Source organism: Falco naumanni, chromosome 6 (assembly GCF_017639655.2).
Source record: "Falco naumanni isolate bFalNau1 chromosome 6, bFalNau1.pat, whole genome shotgun sequence".
In the NCBI taxonomy this organism is placed as follows: Eukaryota; Metazoa; Chordata; class Aves; order Falconiformes; family Falconidae; genus Falco; species Falco naumanni.
In genome coordinates, this window is record NC_054059.1 from 7,315,055 (window position 1) to 7,337,583 (window position 22,529).

The 22,529-nt window shown below is 40.8% G+C and overlaps 1 protein-coding gene across 1 annotated transcript in view; it reads left to right on the forward strand.

Moving 5' to 3' along the window:
* Window positions 1–22,529, forward strand: part of ME1 (malic enzyme 1) — a 184,550-nt gene that overhangs the window by 161,660 nt on the left and 361 nt on the right. The window contains exons 10-13 of the mRNA XM_040598022.1: window positions 7,984–8,089; window positions 10,511–10,653; window positions 13,165–13,338; window positions 20,535–20,633. Coding sequence (XP_040453956.1) covers window positions 7,984–8,089; window positions 10,511–10,653; window positions 13,165–13,338; window positions 20,535–20,633 — 522 coding nt within the window. The remainder of the gene's footprint in view (window positions 1–7,983; window positions 8,090–10,510; window positions 10,654–13,164; window positions 13,339–20,534; window positions 20,634–22,529) is intronic.

The window sequence follows — 22,529 nt, forward strand, 5'->3', positions numbered from 1 at the left end:
AAGGTGGGGTGTGCTCAAGGAATGCTCACACTATTTTCTCTGAAAGAGAAACCACCAAAAATTGGGGTGTTAAATTTGTTAGCATGTAACTGTTTCCTCTTTGACACCATGTGCATTAGATGTACTGGTGATATGGTGATCTAATTTGGATGGTTTATGATTTCTCTTGCTCATGCTCTGTTACTGAAATGATTTGACTGGTTTGCTTCGTTTTGTTTCTCTTGGTCTGTAGGTTCCTGACTTGCTCTATTTTTCAGATCTTACCTTCTTGAACTAATTGTGTTTGTAAATTTTGTCCTACCTGTTAACCATGTGAGCTTATTTACATGGAAAGGGTATCTTATAAATTTTACATGACTTAAACAGCCCTAATCTTCTACCTGTGCTTTAAAGTCAACACCAGAATTACATTTCTTACCTAAATCATGTTTTACTGCCAACCGTTAGGCTATTATCTCCTCAAAATGATGTCTTTTTCATACAGTTGGCAACAAACTGTTTATTACTTCTGTGCCCAAGTTGCCTTATCTGGTTTTAATCCGCTCTCTTCACCTTTAGGTGTTAGGTGATGGGACTGATCCCGAGGCACAGTCACGTTACAATTAAGGCCTTGGTGTGGGGATTTGGAAGGGCTTGTATGTCTCTGCTTTTCAGTTCCTAAACCAAAATGTACACGGGAGGTAGCAGCACAGGAGTGCCTGTCACCTGCAAGCCCTTGGGCTTAAGTAACACCCTGACCAGTAAATCCATGCCCATACCTCCACCTTTTTATTTATTTTTTTTTCCCCCCACGTTTTGCAGATCTTCATAACCAAAACTCTCCTGGAGTTCTGGCTAGGGTGGGAGGCCTGGCCTGTCCCCTCCTAGCATGCTCTCTGTGCCTCTCCTGTCCCTTCCCTTTCACGCTTGTGTGGGACTCCCCGGGCAGGTCCCTCAGCTCCCAGCGCTGTCTGCCTAGTGCCTGCCTAGAGCCCTCCGGATGGCTCCTCAACAGCCTTTACACCATGTATTTACTTGTGATGCAAGAGGTAAGAAGCCGTGTAGAGGTCATCTCCTTGTCAGGAGAGGTTTCACCACCTTCTCCCATGACTCTTAACCACATTCTTTTTTCCACCCTTCTTCCCTGATGCTTTAACAACTACTTTTTTGTCTGGTTTGCTCCTAACACTGCAATAGGGAGCTCACAGGCAAAACGCAAGCAGAACCAAATCATTCGCAGTTGGAAATGCTCTGCTTGCTAATGGACTGCTTTGCTGTTTGGTCTACAGTTCTCATGTCATTTGTGGTTCTCATGTCTTCAGTATTTAAGAACCTGAGATGAATGTATTAATTTATCTCTCTACTGATCTCTGTTCTCTTGTTTAAATAAGCTGCAGTTGACACAGTTGAATGGAGGCAAGTGTTTATATAAATAGATTTGTGCCTCCCTGGTTGTGAGGCGGGATGAGTGCCAGCACTGCCTCTAATGTGGGACAGTGCAGTCATCAGGGTGCTCTGGCTTATTCTCAGCTGCCTCCCAGCTGATGGGAAGGGCAAATCTTGGAGAGCTCTCGGCCCTGTCTCTCTCTCCTCACTGACATAAGACTGCTCTGCTCCTCAGCCCTGGTTCGTGGGCAGCCCCGGCAGGACCAGCTCAAACAGGCCATGGCGTTTAGACTTCATGTTAGTGGTATTTGTAAGATTTGCCTGTTTTGTAATATCCCACATACATATATGCTGTGCAGCCTGGTCTCCTGTTTTTACAGCTGTTTTATATGAATTTTCTCAGGGTTTTATTGATGGGTCAATTTTGTTTGTTATCTGAGCCTCCATTTGGTTCTATAACGTGATGATATGAGTAACTTTCTGTGGAAAGTCTGATGTACATTTGCTTAAAGCCTGATCCCAGTGTCGTCTTTGCTTCTTCTGCTGCTGATCAGCCTCTGAAACTAAAAGCTTAAGAACCCTCCCTAAAACTAAGAACTGCTTTCAGTTCAAATCCAAAATACAAGCAGTTTTTCATAAAACTATGAACTACTGAGCCCTGTTTACTTCCTTTTTCTCCTTGAATTAAAAGGTTCTGGTGTCCAAGTGACTCTGTTTTTCTGTTTCTAGTAATAATATATAATACAAATGACTCCCGTCCATTAGGGTGTATAGACATTTTAGGATAGCCTGATCTTTCATACATAATGTCACCATCAGAGAATGCTACTATTGTTACTTTATCTCTGTACTTCATCTGCTGACTTAACACAGTCTGCATTGTTACTCATTTGCTAATAAAGAATTTAGCTCATATTACTTTCCATCTGAGATACCATGGTGACTTCTAATATAGCAATGTATCTGTTTTCAGGTTGCTTTGTTCTCTTTTGTTCAAATCCAAAATATCCCATAGGTTTCTTGGTACAAAATGATACTGTGACAGAGGCAATACTTCTCCCCTCCAAAGTGATTTCTGACATTTTCACTGAGTCTTTGGACTTAAGGTTTAATACTTTTTTGGAATGTTTTTAATATTCTTCACCTTCAGCTTTCTAGTGAAGGGGTATTACATAGTTTATTCAGGCAGCCTGAGTACCTATTAAAGATGCCATGGTTGTCTTCCTGGAAGTTTAGTATGCGGGGGGGAGGGAGAGGTGGTGGTGTGGTTTTTGGGGGTTTTTGTTTGTTTGTTTGTTTGTTTTTTAATTCAGCATACTTACTGTAATACCCCCAGGAAATTACTTATTCTATAAAAGATAAGGAAATACTATACGAATAGATAGGATTGCAAAAACATATAACGAAATGTTGGTGCTTTTTTTTATTTGTTTCTTGTGGTGCTGAATACATTTGGGAAGTTAAACCAAGAAGGATATACGGCATTTTTTTCTAACTTTACCTTTCTATCGAGTTTGTATATTCCCCTCTGAACAGCTGCATAGGTACCACATCAACTCTTAGTTAATCGGTGGATTTCAGTATGAAAGACTTTCTTTTAGGATTTGGGGAGTGTCGTTTTATGTAGGAGAGGTGCTTGTTATATATCATAGAGAACATATTACAACTTAAGACAGCTGCTGTCTGGCCTAGTTGAGTCTTCATACTGCTGTTTGAACAATGGTGCAATAACCTCCTTTAGTAGGAAACCCTGGAAAAATTCCTCCCCCTGCATGGCAAGCATTGACATCCTTCACTGAAACAGTGAGTCTGTATTGAGGCTTGGGGTACTGAAAGGGGCATGTCTTTAGATTGCCGACTTTTCTGAGCCCTTTTCATGAACAAATGAGAAAGAGCGAGACAGTGGACTTAGAAGACAAATATGAATATTATTGAAGATGATGTTTCTGCTTAAAAGACTCAGAGCTTCATACACAGAACCCCAGAGCTTATTCAAATTCTTTCTTAGTATGTAGTATTTAAAATTTTTCCTTTTCCTAGTAGAAGAAGGGAAACATCAGTGAGCTGTATGCTGTTAGTATTTTAGGATTATGGAGGTGCAAGCAGACCAGACCAGTGTCTGATTTATGCTGCTTTGTGTTGATCCTCTACAGCTCATTTCCTAGCAGCAGATAAAGTAGCTAGCTAAGGCAGGGCTGGAAATGAAACATCAGAAGATGGGCTCTGCACTTTTGGAAGATCTTTTAGTCAGAGCAGCTCTGCACTGACAGGTCCATCCGCTTTGCATCTTTCCAGTGTCAGGAGGGAGATAAGACAGAAAACCACACAAACGCAGAATTGAGATTTTACACTTTGGCTCATCCTCTTCTCTCTGCTGACTGACAAAGCCTCCACGATTTCTTGTTCCGCCTATAGGCATTCAGGGGCGGATGTCTGGAAGCTTGTACTAAACGGACTGGCAACCCCTTAGTCTGAGGTTAAGCATGCACGAAACTGAATTGTTTCTTCCTTCTTCCAAGTCATTGCTTGTCCTGTTGGCAGGGCATGGAGGAAAGCTAGCCATGCTCTTGCTGCTGCTCCTCTACTTTGTGGAGAGCAGAACTTAAGAATTTGCCAATTTGGGGACAAAAAATACTATCTAAAGCACTGTACTGTAAATAATTGGAGTTTTGTAATCAAATCAACTGGCTGGCCTTGAAATCTCTGACACAGTTCTTAGGGAGGTCTTGTGTTATCTCCTTTAATATCACTGAATTAACAATTAAAATACATTTCTGACAGTATATTTAAAAATATATATTAAAAAAACCCTAACCATATAATTTATTTTATAAGCAATAATCCCTATGTAGATAGCTGTTGTTATTTTTGCTAAACCACAGAATTTAGTATTTCATTCTTAGTTAATATACTAGAAAAATATTTACTTGGAGATGTGATTCATTCTGACTAATGGGATCAAGCTAATTCAGACCAAAGCTGAAAAAAGAAATAAATGTAAAATGGTTTGGGATTTGCATTTGGGTTGGTTTTTTGGTGGGGTTTTTTTTTGTTGTTGTTTTTGGTTTTTGGAATGGTAGAATGCCCTGTGTAAAATTAAGGGCAGATAGAAATTAAGATAGGACAGAAGGGAATCTGGCCTAAGCTGACCCATCTGGCTAGCACTAGCCAGTTGCCTGGAAAGGGTTGCAGCTTACGGTTTGAGTACACCTTTGCAGCTAATTAAATGAGAGATGATTGTCAATGTCAGTAGGAAATGGGGCTTTGAATCCTTGGTGTTGCATCAATAAGTGTTTTAATGGCTCCGCCATGATCTTACTTTTTAAAATATTAAAATACCTCCTCAAAAGCCAATGAAGTGTAGAACTGTATAAAGAAATAACTGTTTCATGCAGGACTTTGGTTATGTGTTTTGATTAAAAATGGAAACGAAAGAATATCAACGTTTTTCTTCACTAAGATATCAGCCTGGGCTCTTAGCTGTCATGCACTGTGGAAAAAAATCGGAGGTCACCTGTCTGGAGAAATCTGCCCAGATCTGCAGATCCTGGAGGCACTTAGAGCTACCAGTGTGCTGCAACCTGAAGAATGACCTGGTCATAGCTCTTAGAGGTGATTTTTTTTTTTTTCTTGGTAGCCCAGGGCAGTCTCCTGGAGGCTGGATGTTAAGGCTAGATCAAAAACTGGCTTCCTCAATAGCAGCCTGATAAGCTTTTAAGGAACCAGCTGCAGCAGCAACGTGGGATCGGATGGTGGCCCGTGGCACCCATTCCTGGCTCCCCAGGGAACCTGCCTCCAAGTTGGGCTCCATCGAGCGTCTCGATTTCATTTAGTCATTTAGAATGAAAAGTTACTGTTATTATAATATTTAGAGTTACTCCTAGCAAGAAGATTTTGGCCTGGAAGCCATAAATGCTTTTTTTTTTTCTTTGATGACTAAAAAGAAAACTTCATATTTTCCCCCTGAAAATACTAAGGAAAATTCCTTCTTTAAAATGAGATGTATCGAAACCGTGCGTGTAGGCTGTGGGGACATCTGCTGGGGTGCTGGGAGATGGCCGACTTCAAAATCTGTATCGACAGTGGAATGATTCAAGCGTGAATGTGCCAAAAATTGTTACTATTGCGACATTCTCTTGAGGCTGAGGATTTCACGTTTTACCCGCAGAGGCAACCAGGTACCCGTATCACAGCATTTCCGTGCTAATCGCTCTAGGAGAACACTTAAGGCCCGTATAAGCACATCCAGACATAACACTCTTAATTTAAAAACTCTGTATTTTGGTCATGTAAGAAAATCTGTAGAAGAGGAGAAATCTCTGGAAATCCCTTGTAATCATGGGTGAGCCAAGAGAAGCTGGTGCCCAGTGAGGCAGAGCAGCTCAGTCAGCCCCGACCACAAAACAGCCTTCTGCGGCTTCCTCCGGGACCCTCGGGTGGAAACGCTCCTCTTGCAGCTGGAGAGGAAAAATGGCCCGTCTGCCTGCCAGCTCTTGTGGTGGTTCTCCGAGGACCAGCAGAGGAGCTTCGGTGGTGGGACTGGCATAGCCAGCAAGCTGTCCACAAGCCAGCTGTGTGTCCTGGTGGCCAAGAAGGCCCATGGGACGCTGGGGGGTGTTGGGAGCAGTGTGGCCAGCAGGTCGAGGGAGGTTTTGAGGGAGGTTATTGTCCCCCTCTGCTCTGCCCTGGTGAGGCCACACCTGGAGTGCTGTGTCCAGTCCTGGGCTCCCCAGTTCAAGGGAGACAGGGAACTGCTGGAGAGGGCCCAGGGGGGGGCTATGAAGATGGTGAGGGGACTGGAGCATCTCCCTTGTGAGGAAAGGCTGAGAGAGCCGGGGCTGCGTAGCCTGGAGAGGAGAAGACTGGGAGGGGATCTGGTCAATGTCTACAGATACCTTAAGGGCGAGTGTCCAGAGGACGGGGCCAGGCTCCTTGCAGTGGTGCCCAGGACAGGACAAGGGGCAACGGGCACAAATGGCAACACAAGAGGTTCCACCTGAATATGAGGAAGAACTTCATTTTGATGGTGGCAGAGCACTGGGACAGGCTGCCCAGAGAGGCTGTGGGGTCTCCTTCTCTGCAGACATTCAAAACCTGCCTGGAGGTGACTGTGCGACCTGCTGTAGGTGAAGCTGCTTTAGCAGGGGGCTGGATGAGATGATCTCCAAAGGTCCCTTCCCACCCTGACCATGTTGTGATTCTGTGATAGCCACATATTGCCATATCACAGAATTGTGGTCTGAAATGTAGCATCAGATTTCTTATTTTTGTTAAAATCAAGGAAAAATGCAAATTCCAGCTTGAATGCAATAGTATGCACAGACTTGAGCCAAAATTGTCAAGTTCATAGACTTTGGTGGAATTGTGGAATGAGTTCTGTTCCAGTACTTCAGTATAGTCTCAATTAGCTTGCTAAAATTAAGGAAACTTTCATCTTATCAGCTGGAAAAGATGTGTCTGGGGAGATGGTAAGTATTCGCTCTGGCTATTTGGTCAAAATTACATTTAGCAGTCTATTTTCCTCATGTAGTTGCCTATATATATATCTGTATAATCTGCTTCTTGCTGTCTGAAATTGTAAATGTTTGAGGGGCTGGCACCACCTTCTAGATCTGTGTTTGAAAAGTGCCCTTGTAGTGATGTTTTTGGCAGGCAAGAGAATAAAATGAGGGGTGGAGGTGCATGCATTTTAAACTCTTTCGCTGAAATTCTCAGATGCCTGTGTACAGGCGGAGGTCCACATATTTAGACAACTAATATAATTTTCACAGCTTCTGGCCACTCCTTGCCCTGCACTCCGTGTTACTTGCACTGAGCTCAAATCCTGTTTGCAGCCCGGTCGATGTCAATGATACTCTGTAGCTGGTTTCCCTGCATCTATCGTATTCCATTTGGAAACCTTGTTGGGCATTGATGGGTGGAAATTGCTGGTGTAGATCAAGACGAAAGTTGTTTTACAGCTGAGTCAATTTTGTTAATGCAAAAAGGGTGCACCAGACATCTGGTTAGAATTATTTTTATTCCGCCCTTAAGAATGAATTACTTCAATATGAAAAATATGGAACAAAACATAGGCTTCCCTATAGTCTATATCCCCCCCCCCCCCCCCCCCCCCCATATAGTCTCTATACTTTTAGACAATAGCAAAGCTGGAAAAGCTAGGAGAAACAATTTTTATTTTGCTAAGTTACAAATCCCCTCCCCGCCCTGGCACACCTGTACTGTTTGCTATATAAATATACTTATACTTTGTCATTATTAACTTCAAGCGTTTGACCAAATATTAACAGGTAAAACAGCTTTAAGAATGCTTCAAAGAAGAAATTAATGATGCATTCATAGAATTGTTAATATAGTGTTTTCTACAGCGGTTACAAATTTAAAGTAAAAATATTGAATTTAATTTACCTACTGCTTAGAGAAATGAATTAATCCTAAATTTTATTAAGCATGTTAGCTGTATGCAGTGTAACTTTGTCTAATGTGGTATTTGGTGCTAAGACACAGAAGTAGAAATGAAAATAGGACATGTTAAACCAGATACTTTGTAAACTGATTATCCCAGGATATTAGGTTCCATTAGTAATAAGTATTTTTTTCCTTTTTTTCCTTACTCAGGGGCGTGCCTCATTAACATCTGAGAAACAACGTTTTGCCCATGAACATGGTGAAATGAAAAATCTAGAAGATATTGTTAAAGATATAAAACCATCTGTGCTAATAGGTAATTTCTTTTACTTTAAAGCAATGACCTTATTCTTTGTTGGAAAAAAACGGGGATGTGGCTCTGTCTGAAGACAAGATCAGGTTCCTCTGAAGAGAGTTTACCTTTGTGTGTTTTTAGAAAACACTAGGTGCATAATGGACCCTATTAAGCAACTGAACAAATAGTAACTATGCAAGCATATAAGACTGCTTTCACTCCGAGCCATCCTTTTTACAGGGGGAATAATCTGAGTTAGTTAAACATCTGATGGAGAACCTTATCGCCTTCCTAAATTACTTCTGATTTAATGTGGATGGTGTAATACGAATAACCTCAGACAAACTGAGAAAATGGAGCTGAGCGTATATAAAGCATGCAAATATGAGCATGCTGTATCTGAATCTTCTTTTCCCTCATATTTAGGTCCTTAGCCAACAGTCCTTTGTGCAGACCAAAACACAGATTTTACAAACACTTTTTCTTTTGTAAAAGCTGTGGGATTATGATCTCAGTAAATGATTGCTCAAGTCTTTGCAGTTTGGTTATTATATTTCAGTGACAGTTTCAGGAGTGAACTGCAAGTACTCTTGAATCTTTTTTTTTTATATATTTAAGACTTGAAAATTAATCTATCTAGCTAGTAAAATCATTCTTCAAATGCTGGAAAATCTGAAATGCCACAGTGAAAATTATCCTGGGGGTTTTTTAAGTAAAAAATTATTTTAAGAGCTACCTTTTCATCTTGGTCCTTCTCCAATAAAATCTGCTTTTGACAATGATCATGAATGAGGTAAATGAAGCTTCTCTTTTTCTATGCTACATAACGATATGATTGCAAGACAGAGACCATGTAGTCTAGAGAATTTACTTAGTAGAATACAAGGCTGAAAAAGCTAGTGGAACAGAAGAATGGATTGAATGAGCTGAGATATGTGTCTACATAAAGGTGTGTGGATGCTTACGGATAATTTGCTGTCATTAAATATGTATGTTTATTGTGTGTCATTTTTATATATAAACTTACGTGGCACTTTCCCTCAAGGTCACTTTCTCGTTTCCGTACTGCATGATGAAGGCTTTTCCAACAGAAACAGCAATGAAAATTAATACTGGGTTTTTTTTGGTTTGGGTGTCTAGTCATTCAGTATCTTCCTCTGCACAGCAGGAGTCACAGGAAAATATGTTGATAGTCCTCCCAGTGTTTTACTTGACTGTCTTAACAAATCCTCTTGTATATTCCGTTGCCTGTGATGGCTCAAGGGAAAGTTATTTTAGATTGATCCAATATAAGAAATTGTAATTTTAAAAAGAATAACAAAAAAAGAGATAGTCAGTGAGATTGTTCGGAGTGTTTTATTTTAACTTTATATCTGAAGATAGCTGTCGTTCTTACTATTGGCTGTCCAGAAGCAGTTTTAGAAGACATTAAACATTTGGCAACTGCAGAATTAACCAGAAACTAAGGTGTATAACCCTGCTTTTGAAACTGGGATGCAGTGTGGGAAGCAGAGTGGGGTGCCAGGCACTGGAGAGGAGGCTGCCTTCTCTGCAAGCCAGGTGAGAGGGGCCTCCCTGAAAATAAAGATCCTTAGTTTTACTGCAAGGTCTGTTTACCTGTTTTCCACTGAAGATATGGAGAGCAAGAAACTGATCCTTGGCTTGCTAGCTCTTGTAGGTTGGGCAGAAAGACAGGTGTACTTGGCATCTCAAAAACATCACACACACCCCTTTTTGGTTGTGAAACATCTGAGGTCCAAGATGTGATACTGGCTACGTGTCTGCCATGCAGCGGAATCCAACCTAAGTTAGACACTTTCATATGGCAAGACGGGCATTTAGTCCCTGTGAAAAGCATTTGTAAGTGTGGACAGTATGGAGAACAGAAAAGCATCCCTGGTGGGATGGAAAGGGATGTATTAAAAAAAAAAAAAATGTTGCTGTCAGGGAAGCCTTAGACTCAAAATTGGGATTATTCATCAGCTGAGGCTGGAGATGAAAAAAATGATGACCTATGGAAGGCAGAAACTTTACTCATTACGCCAGAAAAAAACCCCAACAAATCTGACGCACTGGATTTGGGAGAAACTGTCAAGTCTGTTGCATGAGCCATCAGGAGCCAGAGTTGCACCTACCTATCTATTCCTTCTTGGGCTTACCTGCAGGTTGGGTGATACATTTCTATTTTATTTAAAGGGTCTGAGAAAAGTGAATTGAGAAATTCACCAAACTATACAGTGGTGAATGGGTTCTGTCTTATGTTAGGGATAATACTGAAGTTTCACTGTTGCAAAATCTTTTGTACAAAACTTAAAAGATTGAACTCCATTTTAAAGAGGGAGGTATGCAGTAAAAAGAGCTCTGTTCTTTTAAAGATGACGTGCATGTCTTACCTTGAACTGATTTCATTTGTCTGCTTGTTATGTGTGTGTTTTTCTTTAGGAGTTGCTGCAATTGGTGGTGCTTTTACGAAACAAATTCTTCAGGATATGGCTGCTTTAAACAAACATCCTATTATTTTTGCTCTCAGCAATCCCACCAGCAAAGCAGAATGCACTGCTGAGCAGTGTTACAAATATACAGAGGTAAAAAAAGCTTAACATCCCTTCAGTATATGTAGTGAAAAGTAAATCTGAAATAAAATTTAAAATGAGAGAAGGACAGAGGGTGGAGTAGCAAGTACTAATCATGTCTCTGTGTGTAGATAAAATGAGTTAAGTAACAGGTTTTTCAGATTTTATCAAGACAATTTCACTGAAGTCAATACATGCTTGCACCCTCATAAAAACATTGCACAGCTTTTATTGGTGTCAGGCAAGACTTAAAATGTTTATTATAACCGAAGCATCAGTAACTGTCAATCATTAAAGTCTTATGCCTGTTTTTGAACTGTACCACTTTGTGTAATATAGACACACGGTGGCATGCTTTCATTTGATATTTTTAAAATACTCTTTAGGATAAAAAAATACTTCAATTCACAAAATAGAAACTTTAAAAATAATTCTTCATTAAGAACTGGGGTAACTCACCTTACAAAGATGTCTATTATGGAAATTAGGGAAAATTAAGACAACTGCGCTTGCTTATTTATTACTGTATTATAGAAGTTCTAATGAACACATTGCTCTGTAATTCAGTCTAGAATTTGAAATGGATGAGTACTTGACTGTGTGTGTTTCATAGCGGATTGTGTTTGGATTTCTTGTCAAATCGAGGGCAGTTTGAGTGACAGTTTCACAGCGTTTAAAAGACAAATTTAGCATGCCCGTTCCCCGGTGCACAATTACAGCGCAATGCAAGAGCCAGGGAAGCCGCCTACGTAAAGGGTTGGTTATAGCGAGTAATGACATCTGGTAGGCAGAGCAAAAGACGCACTGAAGTTATTTGATCTGTCACCAAAACATATAATAATCCCTCCATGATAATACTGCATGACACCAAACCAAACACAATATTCTTCTGAAGAGCCGAATAGCAACAGTGGCATATTTTAAAATGCACGTTTCCAGTTCTCTAAAATAGGCATAGATACTTCTGATACAAAATGTCTCTGAAGTATTTCAGAGTGACATTTATCACTTCAGCATGCTAGCATAAATAAAAGCTGCTTTTCTTCCTCATCTACATTCACTGCTTAAATCTGAGGGTGCTCCCTCCCCAGCAAGGCAAGAGCCAGGGGCCTCGGCTGCGGACGTGGAGCCTGTGCAGTGTCACTCGCCTCCCGAGTCCAAAACCTCATTGCCTGCTGTAGAAATTACTTCTCTCTCCCCATGGGTCAGGAATAACCAGGGGAGAACAAGTAGCGCTAAGAGTGAGTCACCTCTGAGGTGTCTCTTCTGCCACCCTGGAACAGCACTCGATGGTGCTGGCATCTGCTCCCATCAGGGGAACACAGACTCCGTCGGACTTGCAGCTCCCTGACAGCCCATCTTTTGGTACTCCGATGATATGACAACTCTGAACACGCATGCTACTGAATGATACCAGCCTAATATTCCTCTTAGCCTCTACCAACGTGAGCCCAGTTGGCACTTCTGGGCCACCCCTCAGGCCTCCGTCCCTCCCTGCAGCTGCCTGATGTGTGCTGTGTGCCAGCGTGGAGCTGCACCTCTGTTTGGGTCCTGGGAAGAGGTATAGAGGTCCCCCACGAACTACAGTATCAACCGAGTAAGAGCCAGTTCTCTCATCCTCAGGACAAGTGTTACGGTGTAACTTGTATCCAATACAGCTAAATTCTCAAAGTCCCCAAAACAGGCTGGCTCTTCCATCCCGCCTCCTGGCACGGGTCGGGGCACGGTGCCGGGGCCCTGTCAGCCGCAGTGCTACACGGCACTCCCCAGAGATCTGCTGGGAAACGGTCTTACGGTTTGTCAGTACCGGACGGTCACATGCCAATGTGCCCTCACCCTGCTCAGGATATTACGAAGAGGGGAACCACAAGGTCCTGGCAGAGGAGGTCCCATCACCAACTTGTGCTGTAGGTTGCACCATGGGATGACATTTCTGGGAGATGCAAGCTCTGCCCCGTTCTGTTGAGCTGTGGGGTGGGCGCAAGGGCCTGAGTTGAAGAGATTGGGAGGAGCAGAGAGCTCTGCCTGCCCACAGCTCCTCGGAAACTGCCCCATCCAAAAATGCAACATTTAGTGGCCTTAGTGTTATTTTTGTGGGTGATCTGTTGATGGGGAAATAATACAGTAGCATCACCCATTTTTACCATGCCAGTGTCGTCCACTTGGGGTTTTACAGCTCCAGCTGTATACCTTTTTCCCACGTACCCTTCTTCTGGCATGGACACACAAAGTGAATAATAAGAGCTGGCTTTCAGTTTCTCCTCTTCTAAATTGTATGGATGGCTCCTACCTGAACAAGGCAGCCATTATGGTCTGACATCAGACAGCCACGGAGAATCGCCCTCTAGGATCAGCATCCTGATGTTCTTGAAACATAGTCAAATAGCCCTAACACCCTCTCGTAAGACACCTAGAGCTGCAACCCAGCTTCCACAGTGGTAGATATTTAAAAGGACGTGTGAAATAGTTCAACAGCATCCTCTCAACTAACGTGCTTTCTTTGGCTTTCTCGTTACAATTTAGGGACGTGGCATTTTTGCCAGTGGAAGTCCTTTTGATCCTGTCACTCTTCCAAGCGGACAAACTCTCTATCCTGGACAGGGTAACAATTCCTATGTGTTCCCAGGAGTTGCCCTAGGCGTTATTTCATGTGGACTGAAACATATTGGCGAGGATGTGTTCCTCACGACCGCTGAGGTACTGTATTAAAAATCATTTAATTCCTTAATTTAGTAACTTAGTAATAATGAACAATTAAACTGAAATAGCTAAACTTTATCTTTAAAATTGGAAAAATAGTGCTTTCAGTGTAAGGTCTTTATTTGCTAGGTATGTTGTTTTTTATAAATTCTAATTTATATTCTAATTTATAATGTAGTTCTAATTTATAATTATAAAAATTATAAATTAACAAGTTATTTTTAGATAGTTAATACTTGGTCCAAGGGTCATCTGACAAACTTCACTTGTCAAGCGAGAAGGACTTCAGTACTTTGTTACCACAGGTCAATACGTGTATGTACAGTTTGCACACAGGTGCACATAGGTTTGATTTTAGATTGAAAGGAATTCTATTTCGAAGGTGGTAGCTTTGGGGTGACTTTTGTGTGTGTTTTGCTTGCAAAAATTGTTTTAGTTCCTTTTAGCTTTTTGCTAGTTTTAAGTAAAGCTCTTGGCATGTTTTTTTGTGGACCTCCCTTTCAACAGCAAGTGGAAAGGGCTCTGTTGCCTTGTGGTTTCCTGCACCATGGTTCTCCACAATTGCCATGTTATTCTTCCCATTTTCTTTCCTGTCCTTTTCTGCACTGATTCTTTTCTTTCTTCAGGCAATTTTTTATGATTTGTTCTGACACTATCCAACACGTGAGCTCTCCTCCTTTATTTCCGCTCTGTGGGCCAGAGATGAACAGAGCAAACTCTTGGTTCTGGGAGCTATTCACCACCCACTTCCAGTGATTGTTCAAAATCCAACATCCACTGTCATATATTATGATATCATAAATGCATAGGATTGCATCTTCAGCATATGTGGAAGAAGAATCTGGCCCTTATTATTTTAGAATCCCTTATTCAAACAAAATAAATTACCAGCAGCGAGTAAAATCAAATGCTTAGCGTGTTTTGTTTTGTTTTACAAAAAATCTCTCCAAACGGTAAGTCCATCTTTCTGTAGCTGTTTCTCACTTAATAAAACTGTAATTTTCTGTGCTTTTCTGGGTCCAGCATCTCTGCTCCCCATCTGCTATAGTGCCATTGCACCCTTACCACTCCTGGCTCTGACCCTTTCCTTCTCCTCTTCCTGCTCTTTCCTGGGGTTCCTGTCTCCTCCGTTGCCTCCATTGGTTCTGCTCTTGGCTGGCTCCAAGATCAACATAATGAGCCTCATAGACTCAGCTTCCTTCTATCCAGAGTGATGGAGGTTATCCCTGCTGAAGCTGCTGGCTACTTACCTCCCAAGAATGTGTTCCCAAGCTCATCCTGCTCAGAGGGAGCCCTAAGCAGTGCACGATGGTCTGACCATGTCCATCCACAGTCATTAAAAGCCTGATGCTTTCTGGGTTTTTTAAAGGGTACAGAAATAAGGAAGAAGGCTACCCTCAGTTTACTAAGTTAACTCTAACTGACCTAGGTTCATTTCAGTAGTAATTTCTACCCGGTCCAGTTCGTACCAATTACCATCCACAGAACTTCATGAAAGTGCAGCATCTTGATCTTCAAAGCAGCTGTGTAAGTACACTTGGGAATACATGGGTAATGTAGGTAACCCACAGGGGAAGCCTTAAAGCAATGAAATTAGCAATTATTGTGGAACAATTACCAAAAAAAAAGAAGAAAAAAAGAAAAAAGGAAAATAAAAGCTATGCCAGTTAGCAGAAGTGAGAATGCCTGACTCAACTCTTGCAGTTTCCCCAAGGGATATTGCATTGCATATTCTTGCTTCTTGTGTCCTCTTCGTGGATTAAAGGGGAAAAAATGGTCCTTTACAATCACTCAGAGGCAACTGATAGGCAACATGATCCTATGACCGGCAGCCTGTCATATGAAGCTTTCTTAAAGGGTGGGCACTTGCATGCTGCTCTTGCTGGATTTTGGAAGGTTTTTTTAAGGTGCATACTGTGGCATCTTTAAAAAAGTTTGCCAGCAGCTTGCCCTCTATAAGACAGACATTCACAGTTTCCATCTTTAAAATTAGTAAAAAGTCCAGACTGTCTCCACTGGCTTTAACCATCTTAGGAGGGCAATGATCCATCTCATAAGTCTTCGGGTAATTATATCCTCCTTTTAAATCCTCCCCTGTAATTTCAGTTGGATACAGTGATCCTCACTTGCTGGTCTAAACTGCTGTGTAAAAAACATTTGTCTTATTTCATTCTAGAAGTTGCTTCATTTTGGTTTGGGTGAAATGGTTCCTATATAGAGAGTGCTGATGGATGAAAGGCGGCATATATGTGGATTGAACTGTGTTTCAAGTGGCAGTCTATTAAGAACAAAATCTGTTCTGAACAAAGAAATGTAACTGAACAGAGAAACTTAACAGTCAGGGAAGTAAAATGGTATCAGAATTTGCAGGGAAGCTTTTAAATTCTCTCTTGAGGTAGAGGTTCTCTCCTGACTCTTCTGTTTTTTTGGTAAAGGCTTTGCTACACAATTGCCTCCCTCTAGTAAAATCCCTAGAAATGTTTGACACGTAAAAATGTATTATTTTTTTTTTCTTGCATAGAAGCTCTCTATTGGCAGCAAGTTCAGTGGATAGCTACTTGCCTTACGGCTGGAGCTAAGAGCATTCACATCTGGTCTCCTTGCTTGTGTGCGAGGAGGCAGTGTGTGACTGGGGCTTGGGTGAGCTACAGCCACTTACCAAGCAAGATGACAACTGATGGATTTCAGAGAAGTCTTTGCCAGAAGAGGTGTCAGGGGTGTGAAGGCTGGAAGGGCTGTGTAAGCCCTTAGCTGAAATTACAGTACAAAGCAAAAGCAAAAGCGCCGTTTGTTTTGTTTCCTTGGCTATTTTAATGGAAGGATAAAATCAAAATAGTTTCATATGGGTTTTAGAATAGTGGTTAGTATTCTCCATTTGAGATGGAAGCACTCAAGATGCTGCAAAATTTAAAGCCTCAAAACATGCATTTTAGACAGAGGGACCTTCTCAGACCGTAGTGGTATCTTACCTGAAAAAAGAAAGTATAAAAATTAAGCAGCCCAGGCTGCATGCCTGCACCTCCTGTCTTCTTGCTTTGCCACTTCACCTCTCCTGTTAAATCTGATAAAAGTCACAAATAACATACTGTAACTACAATAAATTCTAATTTCAGTGTTCTTTTCTTCCTGCCAAGTAAAATAGAATGTAACTTTGATTTTGGTCGATAAATCTAAGGTACTGTGGGCTGTAATACCTCTTAATTGTAGGCGATTGCTCTGTGATGACAAGGGACATTACCTATTCTTCTAAGTCCTAACAAACACAACAAAAGGGACGGAGAATTATGAAATAATGAAATATTGTTGGCATGTGTGACCTACAGTGAAATTAATCCAGAAATAATCCCGTTAGATCTTTTCATTACAGAGAATACATCCTCCAAAAGCCAAGATGCCCTGATTTGCTTTATGGCATTTCTCCTGTCTTGGCTGCCTTTCATTTAGGTTCTGCAATAAGGCTTAGATAATTTTTCTATTAAAAACTTAATTAAAATTGAAAACATAAAAATAGCCATACTGGGTTGGACCTAAGATCCAAACAGCTCAGTATCTTCCTGTGAAAGTAATCAGTAGCAGAAGGTGAGGAAAAGAGGATAAATAAGGGGGAAAATACAGAGTGATCCTTCTGCTGAAATGGCTTCTCAGCTGCTGGCAGCCTGTACTATGTGGCCTTTCTGCACTGGAAGTTTTATCCCTGTATGGATTTCTCTTTCATAAACGAGCCTAGTGGCTTTTTAAACATGTTTATACATTTGAACATCTATTGGCAATTAGTGTCACAATTTAATTATGAGTTCTGTGCAAAAAGAAACTTTCTCGTATGATTTTCTACTCTCTGATGATTTGGGTTCCCTATAGTGCCATAAGAAATGTTCAAACGTTCAGCTTCAGTTGTCTTTTGTATTTTATTTGTCGTCTTTTTTTTTTTTCCCTCCCAAGTCCATTTTATTATATTTTATCTCCTCGTACAAAAAATAACCTTTTGATCATCCTTGTTATTCTTTATACCCCTCATGATTCTATCCCATTCTTGTTTGAAGCAGGTGGAGCAAAAATGCACACTGTTCAAAGCAGTGTTACTTTGTAGATTTATACATTAGTATAATTTTATTTTCTGTATTGCCTCTTATTTTCATAATAATTACAAATCTTGATTAATTGTTTTTTCCCCTGCCACTGAACTGATGTTCTCAAGGAATATTTTTCCAGAGATCACGTGAAGAAGGTGTCATTCTCTTTGAAAATGCTTGTTTCTGTGTTTTTGCATAGTTTTTAATGCTGTCATAGGAGATGTCAGAAGGAATATCATGGCATCTATATAGTTAAGCTTGCTACCTTTCCAACTTCGAGCACTACCAAAACGTTTGGTGGCTTGCTTTCTATCAACCCCACCACAAAATATAAAATACTCTGCTCCTAAACCTTTTTGTTTCAGTGATGCATTACGCTAACAGCAACTTGCTTGCTGTTGATTTCTTAAGATTTTATCTTTCCTTCAGAGCCCCATTAAACTGTTAACAGCAGAAATCTCATGTTGTAAGCTCCTCTTTTACACATTCAGATGTACATATTGCTTTATCAAAGGGCTGCGTATCGTTTTTAAGTAACCTAGTTGCTATTATGGAAAGAAAAACTAGATTTTACATTGCCTTAGCTCCCCCTAGTGTGTTTTTGCCTCTGTTGTATTTCTCAACAGCAGATTAAAATGTAAACAAGTATTTTTCCTTTACTTGTTATGCTCAACAGGAGTGTAATCTCTTGTTGCTCTTGTTAGCATTCCCACTCTGAATGGGAAAACTTGCTACACCTACCAGCGTGCTGGGTGGATTGCAGAAGAGAACGCTGGTTCTCTTTGAACCTGGAGTTACTACGGTGTTTTCTCTTTAATTCACCCTATTTACCTAGTTCTGCTAGAAAGGGGGTGAGTTGATGATAGCCAGGCATCTCTTCTGATGCAGTCCTAGTTGTTTGCAAGTAACGTATGCAAGTCCTATTTCACACATGCAACAGGAAGCAGTTTGTGCTCCATTTCACGTATCTTCCTAGTATGTTCCCTCAAAAGAGAACTTCTTGCTTTCTCTTCGAGCCTTGTTAACAATTTCATTTCACAGTGTTTCCCGGACTTCCTGGTGTTTTCAGAACCTCTTAATGGCTCATACCTGCCTCCACCAGATGCTAACCAGACCCGAGTTTTCCTTCCATCCACGGAGCACCCCTACAGGTCACATCACGCAGTAGTGTCCACTCCTGGATCAGTCCATGATTTGGTTCTAACCTTCTGTTATCTAAGCTGCAATTGCACAAAGATGTATCATTTCTCCTGACTGGAACATTAAGGGTGCCTCTACATTACTCTTCTATTTTGCGTCAGAATGGTCTTCCAGAGCACATCTCCCTGGTGTCCTTACATAGTCCACCGTGGTCCACAGTGTGGCATGGTCTTGTGGGGAAAGGGGGACTGGTTTCCTTTCAGATAAAACTAGGTGGAAGGATACACCCCAGGAGCAAGCCTAATGTACTAAATATCCATGGAAACTGCTTATAAACTGTAACAGACTTAACAAGTACGAGCTTGCACTGTACAAAGAACCTCCTTTCCTTGTGACCATTGCGTGTTCCCAGCTATTCAAAGGGCAACTGACCTCCCCTCCCCAGAGTAATTTCCTTTCTGTCCTAAAGCAAGATAGAGAAAATAGAAATTTGGATTCTGCTGAGGCAAATCTCTCTTAACGTTTTTTAATAATTTGTTTTGATAAATGTAGTAAAGAATGTTAGTGAAGGTAGCTATTAGAAACTGCATAAGGTCAGACCACTTTTAATAAATTAATTTTGTGCTTAGTTTGCTTAGAAGATATTTAGATTTGGTTCTAACTAGCAGCTCCCTAGAAGGTACAAAGGTGGGCAGTTAAAGAAACAAAAACTTTTGAGTCCACCGAAGAGATTACAAGGTAGAACACAAGTTAGCGAACTGGCATCAGCTGATTCTCAGGCTCAGTGAATTCCAACCTGGATGACCGTGAAAGGCTGTTTTCTATTTCAGATCCCCAAATGACAAACAGATTTTAGCTAATGACAGCAGAAATATCATTAGACCCAAAGGCGTCCCCGGGACCCTTTGCTTCTTAAAAGGTACCTGTTGCAGGAATAGAGGAAGCTCATGAAATAAGCCCATAACAGACAGTGCAAGCGGTGTCTCTCCTCACTCTGCGGAGAATCTCCTCACACCTCATGGTAATAGAAGGCTTTTCATATGGCCAATGAGTAAACAGTAAAAACCAACTTCTCCAGCTTGCTATGCCTTCCTGGTCTGTTCACTGCTGGAAATGACAACAAAACATTTCCAATCTTGCTAGGAAGAGCAAGCAAAAATATTCAAGCCACAGAGGAGATGCTCCTCTCAGACGTGCATCGGAACTTCTGTATCGTTCCTTGTTTCCCCTGGTCAGCGTGGTGAAAACTCAAGCAGAGAGCAAAATAGTTTCTTCTTCAGTTACTTGGTATGGTTGAGATGACAGACCCACTGTGGCTTTCAAGTACAGCGGACAGGCATTTTCTACCAACATGTTTTTTTCTGTCCCAGCAAGCCAGAATTTAACATTAGACCTCCTGTTTCTAAATCTTGACTGCAGTGATCAGCAGGGCTTTGAAAGACCCTGGATAATCTTTATTTTATTTTACTTTGTTCTGTGGTTGACCATACTTACTTTTACAATCTCATACAGGCTAGATGTGTGAGCTGGACACGCCACAAACCTGCTCAGCCACCAGTAATTTTATTCAAAGCATTTTACACTGAAGGGTTTCAGCTTTGTTCTCTGCACAGGATGACTTGACAACTCTCAGCATAACCAGTGATTCTTTAATTTTAGAAGTCTTTGACCCAACTACAATTGATGGCTGGATTTTATTTCTCACAGTGAACTATTTGCTAGTTTATGTGTGTCATGGATTTATTCAAGACTTGAGTAAGTCTTAACTGTCTGAGAAAAGGGCATAACTCCCTAAATTTCTAGCTCTTGTTTAGCTACTCCTAATGATAAGAGTGGTTGTAAAAAACGCTGCCTATGTGGATTAAGCAGTATCTGTGTGAATTGCCAAAGCAGAGCAATTTCTTTGCTTAAGGTGAGTTCACTGTCTAATAAAGTTACAGCTGCACCTGCATTTCATGTTAAACATGTCTTCTTTATTTCTAGGTAATAGCTCAGCAAGTTTCAGAGGAGAATTTACAGGAAGGTCGTCTGTACCCTCCGTTAGTCACTATTCAGCACGTGTCACTGAAAATTGCTGTGAGGGTGAGTAATTTTCTTCCCATGCTCTCTACATAATTGAGCATTTGATTTGATCAACTGAAACCTTTACAGGAGTTGAAGTTGGTTTACATCAATCAGTCTTGGAGAAGTAGCGCTTTCAAAATGAAATTTAAATTCATAAAATGTAAATGTAATCCAAAAACAAGAAGGAAAGATACTGAACTATAGGGAGTGTTTGTGTCTGTAGAGCCCCAACTGTCCTGTCCACCAGGTAGGACCAAGTCCCCAGGCTTACGGTCCCGCGAGCTGCACAGCTGAAGGCTTTTGGCTTTTCATAATTATCAGTTGCCTGTCAAGAGAGTAAATGTTACCCTGTGTCCAGGCACTATTCCCTTTTTGTCCCATCCTTACTCTGCCCTATCAAAATAACTAACTGCGGGGGATGCTGTTTGTTTATGGCTCAGGTTTGGGTCAGAGGTTGGTCGGTTGGTTGGTCTTTACTGGCAAATACAGAGCTGATGCAGATGGATTTTTCAGTAACTGACCTAAACCTGCAATTTCCCAAGAAATTTTGCTGCCCTGCAGAGAAAAGGAAGCTTTCAAATAATAAATTTATCCCAGTTCTCCCCTTATTCTGATTTTTAGGGTTTTTTTTCCCCAGCATTTTAGGGGGTTATTTTGCTGGTCTTCTATGACCTTTCTTGCTCCAATTATTGTTTTCTCTTTTGGTCACCTTACTGTCAATAATTCCACTTACTGAATAATTCCACTTACTGCATATTCTTTTGAAAGAAGAACAAGGAGCCCTCATGCATGAAACAGTTTCCCTGGTTTAATTATTCCGTATATTAGGAAAAAAAATAAATCCTTTTCAGAATTCCTGTCTTCTCAGTCAAATCAGGTTGGGCTTCAGATTAATCCTAGAAAGGAAGTCTAAATACATTAATCTGAGGTCTCAGCTTCTCACCAAGCTAAACCATTGACGTTTTAAAGAGAACTAAAGACTTCAGTAAGGAGATTGTCTTCCTTTTATTCAAAAATAGGAGCATTTGTCTGTTTGACAAATACAGTTTGAAGCAGATCTTTCCAAAGAGTGCTGCTGCATAAAACAAGTCTGTCAAACTTCTTTTGTTTCACAGATGACTGTCCAGTCTAAAGATACTCATTTCTCAAGCAGGTGTTCTTCAGATGTGAGAGGCTACTTTGATGTGTTGAGTGCGCTCCAACCCCTTCTAAACTTCATTTTTGTTGCAGCTATACTTGTGCTTATTATACATTGTGTATGTGCAATTATACAACGCGTAATTGATGCAGTGTGGCATGGTCTGGGTGAGGAGAAAGCAAGCAAATACTCTTATTTCCTCCCTCAACCATTTCTAGAATTAAACCTGTGCACAGTGTAGGACTAATTTTTTTCTCATGAGTTTACCTTTAAGAAATATATTATCAAACTACAGCAAATAATAAACTAATACGCAGGGAGCATGGAGCCTTTGAACAAATCACACTTCTCTTACAGGGCTTTGGATGGAGATGGTAAAGCAGGGAAACCTGATAATGGAAAAGCAGAAATTGTATCTCAGTGCTTGGGTTTTGTGGAATATTTTATCTACTGCTGCACAATAAAAGCCCAGATATTACTGGACAAGGAGGAGCACTGTATTTGTAACAGCAAAGACATTAATTCTGTTCAAAACTAGCATGAGTCAGACTCACTTAAACGCAAACATCATCCTGTTCCTAGTCTTACTCACTGTATACTAGCCCGGATCCAGTGGGAATATAGGTGACTGTCAGCACCAGAGAAGTTGAAGTCTTGCCTTGCTTTGTAACTAATTCCTTTTTTACAGCATTAAAAACTTAAACGGCATTTAAAATCCTGTTAAATGCACTCAGAAAGTTATCAGTAGTAATTAGGATTTTAATCTAATTCTTCTA